Here is an 18,655-nt window from a genome sequence, read left to right as displayed (position 1 = left end):
TAATAATCACCTATATAATCTTGTTTTTTTCATGCACAAATATTATATGGAATAAAGATATTGTTTATGCTTTTATTTGGATTCCAAACTTAGAAAAATATAAAAAGGGGGACAGAAAATTGATATAAATACAATCTGGCCTATTGGACCCTTGGACAGGAGCAACAACAGGAACCAGCCTAATGTGCACTATAAATGAATAAAATGGCAAGTAAGGTCTTCAGACGTAGCTCTGTCTGGCCTGGAACTTGCTGTGTAGACAGACTAGCCTCCTAAACAATGATCCATAGCATCGTCGGCACAAACTCACAGCAGGCATCAAAGGGTATTCGAAACCTCCATGAACAGAATGATTCCCTCAACCTTGTAGATAAGGTTGGAAAGCAAGTATTCTTTTGGAGATTAAAAATAAAACAATTACATCAAGCATTTACTAAAAGATACCAGCATAAATTTTAATATCTGAAGTAAAAAAATTATTTCCAAGTGTCCATGAAGTCATCTTGTCCCCGTGTGCTGTTTTCATCAGGTATAGTTTGTAAGCCACAGCTCATGCTCATTAGACTCCCTTTGAAAACTCCAGATCATATGAGTAGCTCCACTCTATTAAAACCTAATCTCAGTCAGGGGTGTTGATGCACGCCTTTACTCCCAGCACTCAGGGAGGCACAGGCAGGTGGATCTCTGAATTCCAGGCCAGCCTGGTCTACAGAGTGAGTCCAGGACAGGCAAGGCTACACAGAGAAACCCTGTCTCAGAAAACCACAAAATGTGACATGGGAATAGGGGACATACATAAAGGTCATTCCAGCCAGACCTCATGACATACGCCTATAATCCTATCATTAGGAAGGCAGAGGCAGGAGGAACCCAGCTCAGGCTACACCAAGAAACCCTGCCTTTAAAAAATAAAAAAGTCACTATTGTTCAAGCTGACTTCTGTACGGCCAGAACAAAAGCATAATTTTTTCTCCCTTGTCTATCCCACTCCCTACAGAAATCTTGTTTCTGAGGCCGGGCGTGGTGGTGCATGCCTTTAATCCCAGCACTCCGGAGGCAGAGGCAGGCGGATCTCTGTGAGTTCGAGGCCAGCCTAGTCTACAAAGCTAGTCTAAGACAGCTAAGACAACACAGAGAAACCCTGTCTTGGAAAACCAAAAAGAAAAAAAAGAAAAGAAATCTTGTTTCTGTTGCATCACTTATGCTGTAAAAACATTTGGGGCGCAGGGTGTGGAGAGACTATGGGAAGGCCAAGACCTGCCATTCTGAATAGAAGGGAGACTTGCTGGCTCGCAGAAGACAGTATCTGTTCCTGCCATATTTCTGTCTGCCTCTGAAGGTGCTTCCATAGGCTGTGCCCCAGGCTGCTTCTGTCTGTAAAGATGAGAACGTAGGTCCTTGGAGAACAGATGTGGCCGTTCTTCACCGGAGGTAACGTTTAATGTTGGTCTAGCAGAGTGCTGACTTGAGCAACTACGGTGTGACTGAAGACAGGTTGAGTGGAGAAACTCTCCGTGTGGGGGTGTTGTTTGCAGACAGTGAGGCAGGGAGGAAAAAGGTACCAGGCGTGTCAGTGGTGGGCGTCTCCCCTTGGTTCCGCAGCTGCAGGATTTGGCGGAGCAAGGCCTTACCTTCTTCCCGGGTCTGAAACAAAGTCAAAGCTATTTCAAGATGTGTTCAATGCTATTCTCAGAAACTGGTTATTAAGCTGGGTGGTGGTGGCGCACGCTTTTAATGCCAGCACTAGGGAGGCAGAGGCAGGCAGATATCTGAGTTCGAGGCCAGCCTGGTCTACAAAGTGAGTCCAGGACAGCCAAGACTACACAAAGAAACCCTGTCTCGCAAAAGCAAAAAGCAAAAAAACTGGTTAATAAAATACTGTTCAGATCATTCCTCACAAGCAAAAGGAGTCCTACTCCCCTTTAATAAAAAAAGGCACCATTCAATGGATGACTTCCGAGGGTCAAAGCAAGCTTCCTACACATCAGGGTAAGAAATATACATTTTGGCCTAAAATCCAAACCCTTTAAAATATAATACTCACATCATTAAATGCACAGCATTTTTGAGCACAAGTTGAAGCTTCATCCCACAGCTTGCACTTAAAATAGTACTGGGCCAGATAGCGGAAGGCTGTGCTCTCCTCCAAGTGCTCCACTGTTTCCTAGATAGGGAAAGCAGGCGTGACTGAGATGACAAGAACCCTTCAGTGACAAAGCTCTCAGGCTCTGACACATACCCCACAGGAATAGATATCTTGGATGTATTTGATGTAACACTGGGCAGCCTGCTCTGACTCAGTCAACTGTTCATGAAGCCTAAAAAAGAAATAAAAGTCACACCACTAAGCAAGTCAGAGATTAAAAAGTAAAGATGTAATTAAAATCAGAAATGACAGGTAAACAAGTAAATTTTAATACAAACTACATATAAAGACACAGAAGACTATCAGTGCCCACCAGATGGTTATTCTAAGAAAGTTTAGGGCTGAGAGCAGTAATGCACACCTATGTAACACAGGTGGATCTCTGAGTCTGAGGCCAGCTTGGTCTACAAAGTGAGTTCTAGGACAGCCAAGGCCACACAGAAAAGCCCTGTCTTGAAGGACTCAGCTTCCCTTGGGGTTCTGGCCACTGGGAGTTTGACCATGCTCCAGTGAGTATATGAACAACACAAACCAGACTTGAGGTTTTGTTGGTTTTTTCCCTTTTTAGGGGTGGGGACTGACACACAGTGGACATAAAAGGACTGGGAAGTGAGCACGATTGGAGTGCCCAAATGATGATGATGATGGTTGTTGTTGCTGCTGCTGCTGCTGCTACTGTTGTTGTTGTTGTTATTATTATTGTTGTTGTTGTTTTGGTTTTTTGAGACAGTGTTTCACTGTGTAACAGCCCTGGCTGTCTTGGACTCACTTTGTAGACCAAGTTGGCCTTGAACTCACAGAGATCCGCTTGCCTCTGCCTCCTGAGTGCTTGGTTTAAAGATGTGTACCACCACACCTGACTCCCAAATAATTTTTTGAAAAGTAACAGGTGTCCACCCAGTGGTACAGAGCAAGGTTCGAAGGCAAGCCTGGTAACTGAGCTCAACTCTCAGGGCTTACATAGTGACAGGAGTGAACTGACTCCCACAAGTTGGCCTCTGACTTCCAACACACATGCAAAATTTTACGAAAATGTTTTTAAAAAGAGTAATTAACTTAAACTGGACAGTGGATAATATACCCTTACAAAAATTTCCTGCCGGGCGTGGTGGCACCTAATAATAGTAATAATTCTGGGGCTGGAGAGCTAGCTCAGCAGAGCCAGGTGTGGTGGTGCACGCCTTTAATCCCAGGGCTCAGGAGGCAGAGGCAGGCAGATCTCTCTGAGTCCGAGGCCAGCCTGGTCTACAAAGTGAGTCTAGGACAGCCAAGGCTAGAGAAACTCTGTCTCGAAAAACCAAAAAACAACAACAACAAAAACCCCAAACAACAACAACAACATGCTGCTAATATTGGTGAGAATGAAAACTATAGCAAACAACTATTGCTGAGCAAGCACAGGCTCTGACGCATGCTAGACAAGCCCTCAAGCACGGAACTGGACTTCTAGTCTATCATGTCTTTTTCAACTCTTGCCTAATAGAAATCTATTTCCAATTCAAAATGAAGTGCCACTCTCTAGAGTGAAGAGGCTAAGGCTAGACCAGAACTCTGTGCCTAGCGTTTATAAGATCCTGGATTCATCCAGAACATTTGGGGGGGGGGGGTGTGCTCAATTACCAAACTAGCATTTCTACACCCTGCTCCACCCACATATTTATATATGAGCAACACTCCAGGAAAACCAACATAAGCATCAGAAATATTCACTCACTTTGCCAGCTTCACGAGAGCCATTTTCTCCACATCTCCCACAGCATATGCCCTCCAGTAACACTGTCAAAGAACAAACAGGTCACTTCTGGCTACTGCTCATGTGCAACAATCTGCACCTTCTAGAAACTCAGGCTTTCAGGATGCAGAGTATTTTCTGAACAGTGATAGGTCCACACTGTAATCTCAGCCTACATTTCTTTTTATACTATATACCTAAACAATATTCATATGTTGCTATACACAGAACAGACTATAGAAAAGGGGCGGGGGGCGGGGAATCACAGCACATACAGCCCAAGCTCAACTTCTCCAGGCCGAAATTTGAGGTACCTTTTTGGCTTCCACTAGTTGATTGAGTTTCTCATAACATTCTCCTAAGGCAACCAGCATACGAGAATCATTGGGACTATGAAAAAGAGCAACATCATCAGAGCAAAGATTTACCTCAAGTCTTCAACTGAAAGATTACTCTCTACTATTTCCATGCTTCTCCAAGTCTATGAAAGGACTGTTCTTCAGTCAAATGCTTCATTTAACTACATTATATTGTGTTCATAATTATCCTTGAGACCCACAAGCAGAAGACACTAAGTAAAAATAACTAAACCACACCCTTTAGGTCTGAGAAAGACGGTATCCTATCAACCCTTCCCACATTGTTAAATAACCAACTTACCGAAGCTGGTGGGCCCGTCTGTAATAATACAGGCAATAGAATGGCATCTTAAGGATTTCGTAGGTCTGCCCAAGGCCATACCAAGCTCTGTAGTCTCTCTTGTTGACCTCAATGGCATGTCTACGAAACAGACCAACACACTAGTGGCATTGCAAAATAATTAAGGTTAGCAGCACACAGGTGTAACGGAGGCTTCCCATACCACAGGCAAATGTCACACCCACCCCTCCCCTGCCCTACTAGATGCTCACCGGTAAGCCTGAATAGCAGCAGACGTGTTTTTCATTTCCATGTACTCATGGCCCATCAGTGTCCAGGCCCCAAGATAACGAGGATTTAATTTTAGAGCTCTCTGGAAATATAAGGCTGCTTTCTCATGCTGGGAACGTAAGCTATAGTAATTGCCTGATTTAAAACAAAACCAAAATAAAACATAGTAAAACAACACATACATATACATATAAACAGAACTAAAGGGGCTAGAGAGATGGCTCAGTGGTTTAAAAAACTGGATGCTCTTCCACAGGATCCGGGTTCAGTTCTCAGAACCCACATGGCAGCTCCCAACCACCTGTAACTACAGTGCCAGATCTAACACCCTCTTCAGGCCTCCTCTTGTACCAGGCTCATACATACTGACACACACACACACACACACACACACACACACACACACACACACACACACAGGCAAATAATAATAAACAACATAAATCTTTAAAAATAAAAATAAACATTAAAAAAAAAAACCTGCTGGGTGCAGTGGCTCACACCTTTAATCCCAGCACTTGGGAGGCAGAGTCAGGTGGTTCTCTGTGAGTTCAAGGCCAGCCTGGTCTACAAGGTGAGTCCAACACAAAGGCTACACAGAAAAACCCTGTCTCAAAAAAGCAAAAAACAAACAAACAAAAATGAAAAACAGTTCCCTTTATTCTTTTTTTCTTTTTTCTTTCTTTCTTTCTTTCTTTCTTTCTTTTTTTTTTTTTTTTTTTTCCGAGACAGAGTTTCTCTGTGTAGCTTTGGCTGTCCTGGACTCACTCTGGAGACCAGCTGGCCTAGAACTCACAGCGATTTGTCTGCCTCTGCCTCCCGAGTGCTGGATTTACAGGTGTTCACCAGGCAGTTTACCACCACACCCGGCATACTGGCCTTGAACTTACAAAGATCCTGGCTAGATATAGCATTTGCATACATTTTTATAATATAAGAATTTTCTACAGCATGCTTTAAATTGGTAATTTTTGTTTATTTTATTTTTTACATTTTGGTTTTTCAAGACAGGTTTGGGCTTTTATGTGTAGCCCTGGCTGTAAATCAGGCTAGCCTCAAACTCACAGAGATCTGCCTCCAAGAGCTGGAAATAAAGGTGTGCTCTACCACACCTGGCTTGAGTTTTGCTTGTTTAGATTAGTGTTCTGAACTATATTATTTTAAACTTAGACTTCAAAGGAATTTCCCAAAAGGATTAAAAAGGTAGAGCTCAGCTGGGCGTGGTGGCAAACGCCTTTAATCCCAACACTTGGGAGGCTGAGTTCAAGGTCTGTAGAGTCCTGGTCTACAAGTGAGTCCAAGACAGCCAGGCTACACAGAGAATCCCTGTCTCGAAAAACAAACAAAAACAAAGTAGAGTGCTGAGCTTCATGCCCATGCAGCATAGCAGTTCTATCACTACTGTTTGTGCACAGAGAAAAGAGCCATTTACGGCACTGTGAAAGATACTAAGAGTCTAAAAGCTACCTGTCTTACTGTGCATCATGAATGGACAAGCAAAATATGGTAGACCCAAACAATGGGACACAATACAGGAAGAATTACTTTAGATGGTACAAACTTTGTAAGTCTCAGAAGCATGCTGGCTGAGTGGTGGCAAATGCTTTAAATCCAAGCATTTTGGAAGAAAAGGTAGGCAGAGCTCTCTAAGTTTGAGGCCACTCTGGTCTGCATAGCAAGCTCCAGACACCCAGAGGAAAGAAGGAAGGAAAGAAGGAAGGAAGGAAAAGAAAGAAAGATGCTAACTAAAAAGTCAGACAGTAGTATTTTATTAATATTAAATAATATTAATTTATATAAAATTCCTGTAAGAGGCAAATGTATAAGCTAGAAAGCTAACCAGTGGACTGGGGTAAGGGAAAGGAGCTAACTACAACCAGACAAAGGGAAATTCTTGTGCTAATGGATTCCGACTGTAATGTCGTTAACAAAACTGTAAATCTGCAAAATCTGTTCAACCATGAACTTAAAAACGGGTAAGTCCTGTGGTTTGCTAACTGTTCCAATGAAGCTTTTCTTAGCCAGGCAGTGGTGGCTTTAATCCCAGAACTCAGAGAGACAGAGGCAGGTGATCACTGTGATCGGCCTGCACTCACCTGTAGACCAGGCTGGCCTTGAACTCACAAAGATCCACCTGCCTCTGCCTCCCAAGTGCCGGGATTACAGGTGAGCACCACCACTGCCCAGCATGTGTATGTTTTCATCAGTGGTTCTCAACCTACGGGCCTGAATGCCTTCAGAAGCTGAACAATCCTTTAACAGGGATCACCTAAGACTATTAAAAAACACAGATGGTTACATTCTTCTTCATAACAGTAGCAAAATCACAGTTATAAAGTAACAACAAAAATAATTTTATGTTTGGGGGTCACCACAAGAGGAACTGTTTGTTATTAAAGGGTGGCAGCATTAGGGAAGTTGAGAACCACTGTTTTATATGGACCAAGAACATGCAGATAACTATCTTAAAGAGGGAAAAGTAGAACAAGCAAAACAAATAAAATCCCACGAACCCCCTCTTAGCTGGATGCAGTCAAGCAGGTGTGCCTAGAGGGGCAGGCCATCTTGGGCTACGAAGTGAGTTCCAGTCAAACCTAGGCTACAGGTTGAAACCTTACCTCAAAAAACAAAATAACATTTCTCTTATGTATAAATGATATGTGCACAAATAAGCCAGCACAAATACAGATTGCACAATATAAATTATACTGACTTGTAGGGAACATGAGATACTAGTAAGTAAAATAATGAACATTTGAAGTAATTATATAAATGATTCCATTTTGGTAAGACAACATCAATAAAAATTCTTTATAAGTTCTTAAAATAACTCTAGGTTGTTTTATGAACAATCAATTATATTCACTGTTTGTATTCTGTCTGTGTCTGATTATTTACGGTGAGTTCAAACTCAATTTCACATCCACCTAGAAGAAAGCAATAGGGTATTATGATCTCTATAGCCATACTTTATATACTGAAATTACATGTCTTTTAATTTTAGTACTCAGGAGGCAGAGGCAGGAAGATATCTATGAATTCTAGGCAGCCTGGTCTACAGAGTCAGTTCCACAAAAACCAGGGCTCTGTAGATAAGTTCTGTCTTAAAAAAAAGAAAAGAAAAAAAGGAATTCACCTGCAACCTCACTACTTGAGAGGTATTTAGGAGGCTAAAAAAGGAAGCAGAGGCAGGTGGAGCTCTGTGAGTTAGAGGCCAATTTGGTGCACAAAGCAAGTGTTGGACAGACAGGGCTGCATAGAGAAATCCTGTCCCAAGAACAACAACAAAAAAGAAAAAACAAAAACAAAAGCAAGCAAAACAGAGCTGGAGAGAGGTCTCAGCACCTAGGAGAGAATACTGATTTTATGGGGGAACTGAGCTTGACTCTTAGTCCCTATGTTACAAGGCTCACGAGTGCCAGGATCTGACTGGAGGTGGTTATCAGCACTCATAGGCCAAGACTTAAGCACAAAAATTTTTTAATTAAAAATTTCAAAAGCAAACCAGACATGGAAGTTCATGACAATAATCATAACACTTGGGAACTTAAGGCAAAAGAAATGCCATGAGTTAGAAGCCTATGTGGGCTAAAGAATTCTACATTATTCTGCGACAGGGAGAGACACTCAGAGAGCGTGTAAGATGCGTCTGGAGCGGCAGCTCCTCAGCTCCTGTTGCAAAGGACCTGGGTCAGTTCCCAGCCCCCACACGGCTGTTCACAGCCACCTGTAACTCCAGTTCCAGGGTCCCAAGCCCTCTTTTGCCTCCATGCAACCAGGCATACCATGCAAGCAAAATATCTTTACAGATAAAAATACAGTTTTAAATTAGAAAAAGAAAAAAGAAAACACTCTAAGATGGTTCTGAGGTTAAGAGCACTGGCTGCCAGGCCTAATAACCTGAATTTGAGCCCTAGGACCCACGTGGTAAAAAGAGAATCTCTTCAAATGTCCTCAGACCGCCCCAGTGCACCTTGGAACACATACCTTGGTACATAAATGCACATGCACACACACAAATAAATATAATAAAAGTAAGAATAAAAACATGGCTAGCGCAGAGGCAGGTGGATCTTTGAGTTTAAGGCTAGCCTGGTCTACAAATTGAGTTCAGGACAGCTAAGATTATTACACAAAGAAACCCTGTCTAGAAAAAAATAAAAACAAAAAACAAAAAAACAGGGCTAGCAAGATAGGTTTTAGGCCAGTCTATACAAATGGTTGGGCTGCTGGGCAGTGGTGGCCCCCGCCTTTAATCCCAGCACTTGATCTCTGTGAGTTCCAGCCCAGCCTGGTCTTACACAGGGAGTCCAGGACAGCCAGGTGTTACACAGAGAAACCCTGTCTCGAAAAAACAAACAAATGGTTGGGCTTAGGTTCAGGAACAGATCTTGTCACAAAGTATCAAGGTGGAGCCAGGAGTGGTGTCTTGCCGTTGATGGCAACATCCAGGAAGCAATATATATTTGTCTCAAAAAAGTAAAAGAAAAACAGAGATAAAGAGAGATCTTAAGAGAAATAAAAGTAGTTAACTCTCACCAATTACACAGCATGTTTCTACTCGGTATTTATCAATTTCACAGAGGTTATGTGCCAGATAACTCAATTCGGACTTCATGCTCTGGGAAAAAAGAGGGAGACCACATGAGCCAGAACAAGCACCCTGAATTGTTTTTTCCGTAGCTAGTGCAAACATGATAATCTAATACAGGAGCTTCATCAAGAGAAACAAATTACCCTGACATAAAGAAGATTGGAGAATGTGTCCATATTTTCAATCCTGTAAGGATCTTGTTTCCTCAGCTCATTAAAAATAGAAAGGGCTTTGTCGATATCTGCAGAAAGAATACAGAGTTCAAATCCCAACTAACCGCAGCTCCGCTCTGTCAGCACCCCACTGTCCTCAGTCACTTACCTCTGATGTTGTGATAGGCAACTGCGATTTGGGAAACAATGTATGAGCTCTTGGAGAAGCCCACATCAATGAGATGCTGATACTTCTGCAAGGCCTCCTCTATCAGCTGCAATTCTGTGTATATGTGAGCCAAGAAGAACTCTTTCATCCAGGTGTCGGGCAAAGACAGGAATTTCAGCTGGCACCAGAAGAGAAGGACACACTTAATACAATCTAGCCTTTCTCCCAAAAGAACACCAAAGAGCCATCATTGCTTTCAAAAAGAATTTATCTCTAAAATTTTATTGGAACGCCTACAAATAAGTACAGGACAATCCCAGTAAGTTTGACTTACAACATAATTAGGAGAGAATGGCCTAATAAGTAGGATAGACTTCAAAAAAACAAGGCACAAAACAAACAAACAAAACCACACAAAACTTGAGAGAATAAGTAGACTTTAAATAGAAACAGAGAGAAGAGAATAAAGAAAGCATTCCAGTCAAAATTTGAGGAAGTTATATGCAAAAAACAAAAAACAAACAACAAAAAAAATTTGTTCCCACACACACCAGGGAACAAGAGTCAATGAAACCCTACTCAAATTTCTGCCCGAGGTGTTTCGTTCGGCTTCTTATAATCCCAGCACTCAGTAGGCTACAACAGGAGGACTGCCACAAATTTGATGCCAGTCTGGTCTACACAGAGGCCATCTTAAAAAAAAAAAAAAGAAAAAGGAGCTGCGCATGGTGGTACACACCTTTAAACCAAGCACACGGGAGGTAGAGGCAGGAGCCCTGTGAGATCCTGGTCTATATAGAGAATTCCAGGACAGCCAGAGCTACATAAAGAGACCCAGTTGGGGGATGGGGGTGTGCTCTTGCATAGAGCTGGGTTCAATCCCTTGCACCCACATGGTGGCTCACAACTGTTTAGAACTCCAGGGATTCTGATGCCTTCTGGCCTCCTTAGGCACCAGGCACACATAGGGTGCACATCCCTTCATGCAGGCAAACACTCACACACATAGGGTGCACATCCACTCATGCAGGCAAACACTCACACACATAGGGTGCACATCCACTCACGCAGGCAAACACTCACACACATAGGGTGCACATCCACTCATGCAGGCAAACACTCACACACATAGGGTGCACATCCCTTAATGCAGGCAAACACTCACACATATAAAATAAAACTAAGTAAGTCCTTTTCTAAATAAATTTTTTAAATGTAATTTTGGAAATGGTGTTCAGGATGACTTGGAAATTCAGGAAAGGTAGAAAGAAAGGTCTATTATTTAAATGATCCAGATGTGAGATGCTAACAGACATGACAGGCAAGCAAGAGAAAGATTTCTATAGAGAAGTAACCAAGGCACCGGATAGGAGAGACAGGAGAAAAGGAGGAGACAGTCTAGGAGGCGTTGAGACTGGATGTCTTGGACTTATACTGCATGTCAGCGGTAGAAAGCTTTCTCAGCTCAGGGACAGATCTAGATTTAATCTCTACTATGATCAACATCAACTGTACCCACCCCCACTGAGCCCAGGATATCTTGAATAGTGATAATAATGATCAAGTTGGAAAGAAGAAGAAATAGGATAGGCAAAAGAGATTTTTGATATGCCAAAAAAACCAAAAAACCAACTAAACAAACAAACAAGCAAAACCTGCTTTTGCGCTGGCATAGGTCTTTAATCCCAGCACCCAGGGAGGCAGAGGCAGGCAGATCTCTGAGTTCCGGGTCAGCGTGATCTACAGAGTGAGTTCAGGACCGCCAGGGCTACACAGAGAAACCTTGTCATAAAACAAAACAAAAAATGCTTTTGCATATTTTGAGTTCAAGGAAAGCATAACATAGAGGTGAATACAAATAAAGATCCATTTTTAGACACTGACTTAGCAGCACAAACCACTGTGGGGGAAAGGGAAGAATCAATCCACCTTTAGCTTTTGTTGTTTTTGAAATAAGAACCCACAGTGTAGCCCTGGCTGGCCTGAAACCCAATATATAGACCACAATAGCCTTTAACTCGGAGATCTGCCTCCCCGGTACTGAGATTAAAGGCGTTCACCACCATGCGTGGCTCGCCTTGAGCTCTTTCCGAGCAACAAAAGAAAGCACATTGTGTGTCGACTACTGAAGGAGGACAAAACGAGTCCTATAAACAAAATTCACAGATAGCAAATATTAAAAAGCATGTCAGGGTAGGGTAGAGTGGCACACACCTTTAATCCCAGCACATGGGACACAGCCTGGTCTACACAGAGTTCCAGGATAGCCAGGGCTACATAGAGAGCCTCTGTCTCAAACAGACAGTACACACCTGAACTTCCAGGGAGGTAGAGGCAGAACGACGACCAGGCTAAATAACTCCCAGGCTACCTAGCGAGTTCCAGCTCAGCCTTTACAGCTACGACAGTGTTCCAAAACAAACAAAACAGTGAAAGGGACTGGGGACACAGCACAGAGCTCTCTATGAACAAAGGCTATAGAGTGGTGGCATGCTTTCTCCCCACAGGACGATCACAGATTACAAAGGGCTTCCCATGAACCTCAGGTCAATTTACCATCTCTTTGTCTGTGATCAGGTTACACAGCTCCAACCAGGCTCCCCAGTGCAAAGGCAACACATGAGTGGCCTCCACAAACACATCAATGGCCTCTTTCACCAAGTCCAGTTTCCGAAGCACCACCCCGTACCTGGGAAAGAGGGAGGTTACTGCTGAGAGATCTCCTCTACTCAGGAAGCAAACTAGCAGCTGAAAGCCCCAAACCCTGTAACACTCACAGGTAAAGGCCAAATCCATCGAGTCCCCGAGCCTGGTGCTTCCTGCTGAGCTCCACTCTCAGTTCTCTGAGAGCCTCATTTTTCACCTGTCCTTTTTCTAGGGGTCCTAAGAGAGAAACAGTCTCTTATCTGAAGAAAGCAGGCTCATTTTCATCCTCAGATACAGCACATATTTCTGTTATCATCAACCTAAACCTCTAGTAACTGCAGGTGGCCCTTCCCTCACACAATCCGTTCATTCGAGATAATGGCTGCTGTGCAGTCCTAGATTATCAATGCTTACAGATCAGAAGCTGCTATAAAATTGAATTATCCACCTTAGGCTGCAGAAAGCAAACACGGGTCAAAGGGAACAAGCACGCCACCAGGCTCATTCCCACAACAACCCTCAGGTGGATCTGGGCGACACTGGTAGCTGAGGTAAGCCACGAACTCTCCACTCTGCTTGGGCCTTGCAGTCTACTCATTACAGTAACTGCATGCCTGTACGGCCTCTAAGCACACAGCCCTGCTTTTCTGTCTGAAAGGTTAGGACAGGAAAAATAAAATCATACCTAGGCTATCAACTGTTTCATCATCCTTCTTTTTCTCTCCAGACTGCAAGAGAGGGGGGAAAAAGGAAAAGGAAAAAATCAACAAGTAGGTTTTATTTTTTTCTTTCCCAGCTTACTCTAAAATTAGTAGCCTGGTTCTATCTATAGAGTTAACTAATGTCTCAGCAAAATATCATCCACCTTATAAACAGCCATTCATTCAAGTGTTCCCACCGGATAAATATGGAACAAACTGACTACCAAACACTTAAATACATTAATGAATTGGTTTTTTACATTAATGATTTATAGAATAGTTAAATATATGAGAATCTGAGAGTTCGTATTGACACTAAGTAAAGAAGTAAATGTGGAAGGGGACATGGTTCTCCTCATGGTGGCAAAGGGTGGAAAGAATGCAGGAATGGAGAAAACAAATCATTCTGCAACATCAGGTAAAAGTGCTTTGAGGAGCAAAATGTCTGTTTCAGGCAAAAATCAGCAATGGATATTGTGGCTGCAGATGTAGTTCAGTTGTTAGAGTGCCTGCCTTGCTGGGTGTGGTGGCACATGCTATAATCCCAGCACCAGGAATGCAGGGACAGGCAGATCTATGACAGTTCAAGGCCAGCCAGGTCTACAAAGGGAGTCCAGGATAGTCTGTCTGTCTGTCTATCTAATTTTTTGAGACAGGGTTTCTCTGTGTACATCACCTTTTTTAAAAAAAGTCGCAGCCAGGCGTGGTGGCACATGCCTTTAATCCCAGCACTCGGGAGGCAGAGGCAAGCGGATTGCTGTGAGTTCGAGGCCAGCCTGGTCTACAAAGCAAGTCCAGGACAGCCAAGGCTACACAGAGAAACCCTGTCTCAAAATAAAATAAAATTAAATTAAATAAATAAAAAGAAGTCAAACTGGGCATGGTGGCGCACACTATCAACCTCAGCAACGGAGAGGCAAAGGCTGGCATATCTCTGAATTGAAGGCCAGCCTGGTCTACAGAGTGAGTTCCAGGACAGCCAAGGATTCACAGGGAAACTCTGTCTTCAAAAAACAAAACAAAAAACAAACAAACAAACAAAAAACCAAATATAATAATAAGTAAATGAATAAAAATGTAAAGGAGCCAGTAAGAAGGCTCAGCAGGTAAATGAGCTTGCTACCAAGACTGATGGGCAGAGTGTTATTCCCAGGGATCCACAGGTAGAGACCAGCTCCCTCACGTTGTCCTCTTATGCTGCTTTACCTCCCACCAAAAATTATAAAAAGAAAAAAAAGTAAGTAAACCTAAGGCATTAATAAATACAAAAGCCAGAAAGGGGCTGGAGGTGTAGCCCAGTTAGAAGCATGTTTGCTTCGCATGTAGGAAGCTTTGGGTTTGATGCCAGCACTGCATGGACTGGACAAGGGAGCACACGCCTACAACCCCAGCACACGGGAGGCAGAAGGAAGAGAAGCAGGAGCTTAACGGGGGCCAGCCTGGGCTACATGAGACGGTCTCAAGAAAAGGAAATATTGGGACTTGTATACTTACATTGTATACATTCTCATTAAGGAAAAATTTCTCCAAAATGTCAGCAAAAGCTGCTTCTTTTTCTACCATAACTTGTCCAAACAAGTTCTGCTATATGCATAGACTACGAATTGAAAAAACAAGAAAAGCCACATGTGGTAGTACATGCCTGTAAACCTGGCACGCTGGAGAGCTACAGCAGGAGGATTATGGGTCCAGGGCAGCCTGGGCTACAGGACACGGTAAGACAGTATCCAAAACAAGCAAACAAACAATTATAAATACAGTATTAGTTTGACTTACATTGTCATTTATTCCTTTTATTTAGGTCTTTCTGAGACACATTCTCATTACTATAGCCATAGCTGGCCTAGAACTTTCAATATAGACCAGTTTCAACTTCAGAGAAATTCTCCTGCCTCTGCCTTTGGAGTGCTAGAATTCCAGGTGTATGCTGCCACACAGGCTGTATTGTTCCTGTATTAAGGTGGCGCACACCTTTAGTCCCAGCACTCAGGAGGCAGAGGCAGGAGGATCTCTTGAGTTCCAAGCTAACCTATAGAACAAGCTCCAGGACAGCCAAGCTACACAGAGAAACCCTGTCTCAAAAAAACCAAAACCAAAACCAAAACCAAAATTAACAGCCATTAACAGTGATAAGTGAATTCATAAAACTATATAAATCAACTAAGGCTTTTTAATTCAATTCTATTTTTTAGAGAGGTTCCTTTATTTTCTGTTTTTTGTTTTTTTGAGACAGGGCCATGCTATTTAGCCCAAACTGGTCTCAAACGCTTCTTCTGTCTGCTTCAGGATCCCGAGTTCTCGGATTCCATGTGTGTACTATCAGGTCCTGCTTTCAGCCACTTCATTTTGAGTGAGGGTCCCTACCACTACCTGGCCTGGAAATCACTGTCACTGTGTGGGTCAAGCTAGCCTCACACGTGCCAAAATCCTCTGCATCTGGAGTACTGAAACAACAGACACCACCACACCTTGCAAATTCTTGAGTTATCAACTCATAAAGACCTTACATAACCCAAAGAAAAGAGTCACCCTGTCTTTAACTACTTATGTTCTTTTCCTTCTTCTTTCTTTTTTGTTTTGTTTCATTTCTCAAGTCAGGACTACTCTGTGTAGCCCTGGCTGCCCTGGAACTTGCTGTCTGTAAACCCAGGTGGCCTTGAACTCAGAGATTCAAGGCCTGCCTCTGCCTCCCATGTCCTGGAATCATGCTTGGCTTCTTCTTCATCACGCGCGCGTGTATGTGTTGCCCTAGCTGGGCAGAAATTCACTCTGTAGACCAGGCTAACCTTGAACTCACAAAGATCCACCTGCCTCTGCCTCCCAAGTGCTAGAATTAAAGGAGTATACTACTATACATTTTTATTTCTGCACTATAACTATTAAGTACATTCACTTGGTGACTCACTGCCAAGCTATTTAAAACTTAAACTTTTTCAAGGCTGGAGAAATGGCTCAGTGGTCAAGAGCACTGGCTGCTCTTCCAGATGGCTCAGATTCAAATAACCATCTGTAATTCCTGTTTCAGGTGATCCAATGCCCTCTTCAGGCCTCTGCTGATACAAGGCCCACCCATGGTGCATATATATGTGTGTGTGTGTGTGTGTGTGTGTGTGTGTGTGTGTGTGTGTGTAAAATAGCCATATAGGTAATTTCTTTTTTTATTACATTTTTTCCTTTTGGTTCTAAATACAGATGCCTCACCAAAGGCAGAATTACATCTTAAAGTGGACCTCACCAGGTATCTGGAATACATATACAGGAAATAGGCTTTCTTGCTGTTGCAGCCATGCAGGAAATGTGCTGCCCGGTCATACTCTTTGACATCGAAGTAGGCCTTGGCCAGAGTGTAAGCATCCACATCCTGTGCGTCCTCCTAGGAGAAACAGGTTATGTGAGTGGTTAGGACTAGGACAGTCAAAGTTCACCTTAAAAAGCATATTCATTAACTGCAAGATGCAGGAAGAATGATTATTCTTCCTCCCAAAATGCATTCTTTTCACAGCACTCAGTAACATCATGCCTACAAATTCATGCATTGATACAATATTTTAATAACATTAGCACCTGTAAAGCCAAAGAGCCTTTTTTTCCAAGGTTGTTTTTATTTTTTCCATTTCCTTTCTTCCCCCACCCTCCCCCCCAAATAAGAAGTGGAGCCTGGCATGGTGGTGCACACCTTTGATCCAAGCAATTAGGAAGCAGATCTCTGTAGGTTCAAACCAAGCCTGTCTACAGAGTGAGATAGGACAGCCAGCTATACGGTGAGACCCTGTCTCAAAAAAAGGGGAAGGGTGGTTTGGGGAGATGGTTCAGTGAGTAAAGTGCCTGCCACATACACATGATAAACTGAATTTGCATCCCCAGCACCCACATAAAAACCAGACACAGCACCCTATATCTGTAACCTCAGTGCATGCCTAGAGGCAGGAGGGTGAATTCAAGGCTATCCTCGGCTTTACAGCAAATCTAAGGCCAGCCTGGGCAACAAGAGGCCCTGTGTCTAAAGAGAGAAGAGGCGAGGAAAGGCAAAAGGAGGAGGAAAGGGGAGAGGTAGGGAGAGGCGATAAACGGTATCTTGAGGGGAAAAGGTCATCCTCATTGCTGGTCCGCGGTTTCCTTACCTGTCAAGTAGGGATAATAATAGCATCTATCTTGTGTTGTGGAGAGAATTAAATGGGAAAAAAAGGTTTAAGTTGCCTAGAAATATACCTGGGCTTGGTGACACAGGAGCTGACCACAGTGCTGGGATCAAAGGCACGTGACACGGCTCAGCCCAAACCCAATGAAGAAACTATGGTATAGAAAAAAACGATTTCACACTGTTGCAAAAACTTCAGTTCGTATGTTTCTTACTAGTGTTGTCCATGTGGTCTACAAAACCTAAAAGGCTTGAGGCATCTCTGTTTTAGATTTCTGTGTAGGCGTGGTCTGCTTACATATGTCTGTACGCCAGCCCTGGGAACTGGGCTCTGGTTCTTTCCAAGAGCGGCACGCACGCTAACCACTGAACCACCTCACCAGCACAAGGATGAACTTTTTCTTAAGATTTACTTTTATTTACGTGTATGCATACGTATCTGTATACCACCACATGCGTGTGTGGGTACCCGTAAAGGACAAAAAAGGGATTGGTTCCCCTGGAGCTGGAGTTACAAGTGGCTTTAAACCATCTCCTGAGGGTGATGGAAATCCAACTGGGGTTCTCCGGAAAAAGAACAAGGGTTCTTCTTAACCATTGATCCATCCCTTCAACCCCTACCACGGCTGAAATCTCAGGCAATAACTGTTTACCAATTCTCTCCAGCTTAAGGAACAGCGGAGACTACATCTTCCTAGGCACAAACAACCACCCTCTCCTCCGCATGGGCTCGCTGGTAAGGCCCGGGCCAAAGAAAGGCTCGGTTCAGCTACATCATCCCCCTGCCTCCGAGCAGCTGGCTCCCCTCCAGTGACAGGCTGCTGGGCACCCCCTCGAGCCACATCTCTCTGTTAGCGGGAACCTCACTGTAACGGCGCCCCTTACCTCTGTAAGAGGCGGCGGCGGCTGCAGCTCGGACAGAGGCAAGGCCGGCAGAGAGAAGGCCAACTCCGCGGACCTGGAACACCACACAAACCGCAATCAGCCACGCGAGCCCCCGAAGCCGCGTTCCAGCGCCGCCCCGTCAGACCCCGACCTCTCACCATTTGCTGCTGTGTAGCAGGCCCCGCTCCCGAGTGAGGCCCGCGATGAGCAGCAGCTGCTTTTTAATTTCCCGCAAGTCTGAGAAATCCGCGCTAGTGGACACACCCGGTACCGTCGGGGTGGCCGCTGCCACCGAGACAACCGAGGAACTCGCAGCCATTTTCCTCCCTCGGCCGCTCCAGCCAATCAGCGGCAACAATACTTGCTCCGCCAAACCGAAAAAGTCTAACTCTCATTGGTTTAGCCTTGCTCCGGAACAACCAATCACAAGCCTTATTCGTAATGTACCCAAAAGGCGATGGGAAAAGGGACCGTTAGGCCCTGATTGGCAAGAGCTACTGAAGGAGGTAGATTAGAACAGGAAGTGATGGGGAGGAAGATGAATAAAACAGTTGGTGCGGGC

The 18,655-nt window shown here is 43.8% G+C and overlaps 1 protein-coding gene across 2 annotated transcripts; it reads right to left on the bottom strand.

Annotated features, from left to right (window-relative positions):
* Positions 1-58: 58 nt before the first annotated feature.
* On the bottom strand, positions 59-18,454 carry CDC23 (cell division cycle 23). 2 transcript variants are annotated; one of them, XM_084780058.1, is made up of 16 exons: positions 18,252-18,454; positions 18,094-18,166; positions 16,306-16,443; positions 13,055-13,097; positions 12,501-12,606; positions 12,280-12,412; positions 9,724-9,901; positions 9,546-9,643; positions 9,348-9,429; positions 4,790-4,943; positions 4,539-4,658; positions 4,193-4,268; positions 3,861-3,922; positions 2,240-2,318; positions 2,045-2,164; positions 59-1,644 (listed from the first exon to the last, which is right to left on the bottom strand). In XM_084780058.1, exons 1-16 carry the CDS (start codon positions 18,410-18,412, stop codon positions 1,474-1,476), a joined length of 1,794 nt encoding a protein of 597 aa, XP_084636184.1. In that variant the 5' UTR covers positions 18,413-18,454; the 3' UTR covers positions 59-1,473. The 2 variants fall into 2 exon arrangements, with proteins under 2 accessions (XP_084636184.1, XP_084636185.1); XM_084780059.1 differs by lacking the exons at positions 18,094-18,166; positions 18,252-18,454 and adding an exon at positions 17,280-17,352.
* Positions 18,455-18,655: the final 201 nt, after the last annotated feature.

Source organism: Acomys minous, assembly GCF_964271855.1.
Source record: "Acomys minous genome assembly, chromosome: 4".
In the NCBI taxonomy this organism is placed as follows: domain Eukaryota; kingdom Metazoa; phylum Chordata; class Mammalia; order Rodentia; family Muridae; genus Acomys; species Acomys minous.
Note: the sequence above shows the minus strand (reverse complement) of the source record. Positions and strands in the feature narration are given on the sequence as shown.

Coding starts and splice junctions, on each gene's coding strand:
- CDC23 (XM_084780058.1), bottom strand. CDS start 18,412: ATGGCTGCGAGTTCCTCGGTTGTCTCGGTGGCAGCGGCCACCCCGACG. Junction 9,644..9,723: donor TGCCTATCACAACATCAGAG/GTAAGTGACTGA, acceptor TTCTTTCTGCAG/ATATCGACAAAGCCCTTTCT. Junction 1,645..2,044: donor AATGCTGTGCATTTAATGAT/GTGAGTATTATA, acceptor ACTTTGTTTCAG/ACCCGGGAAGAAGGTAAGGC.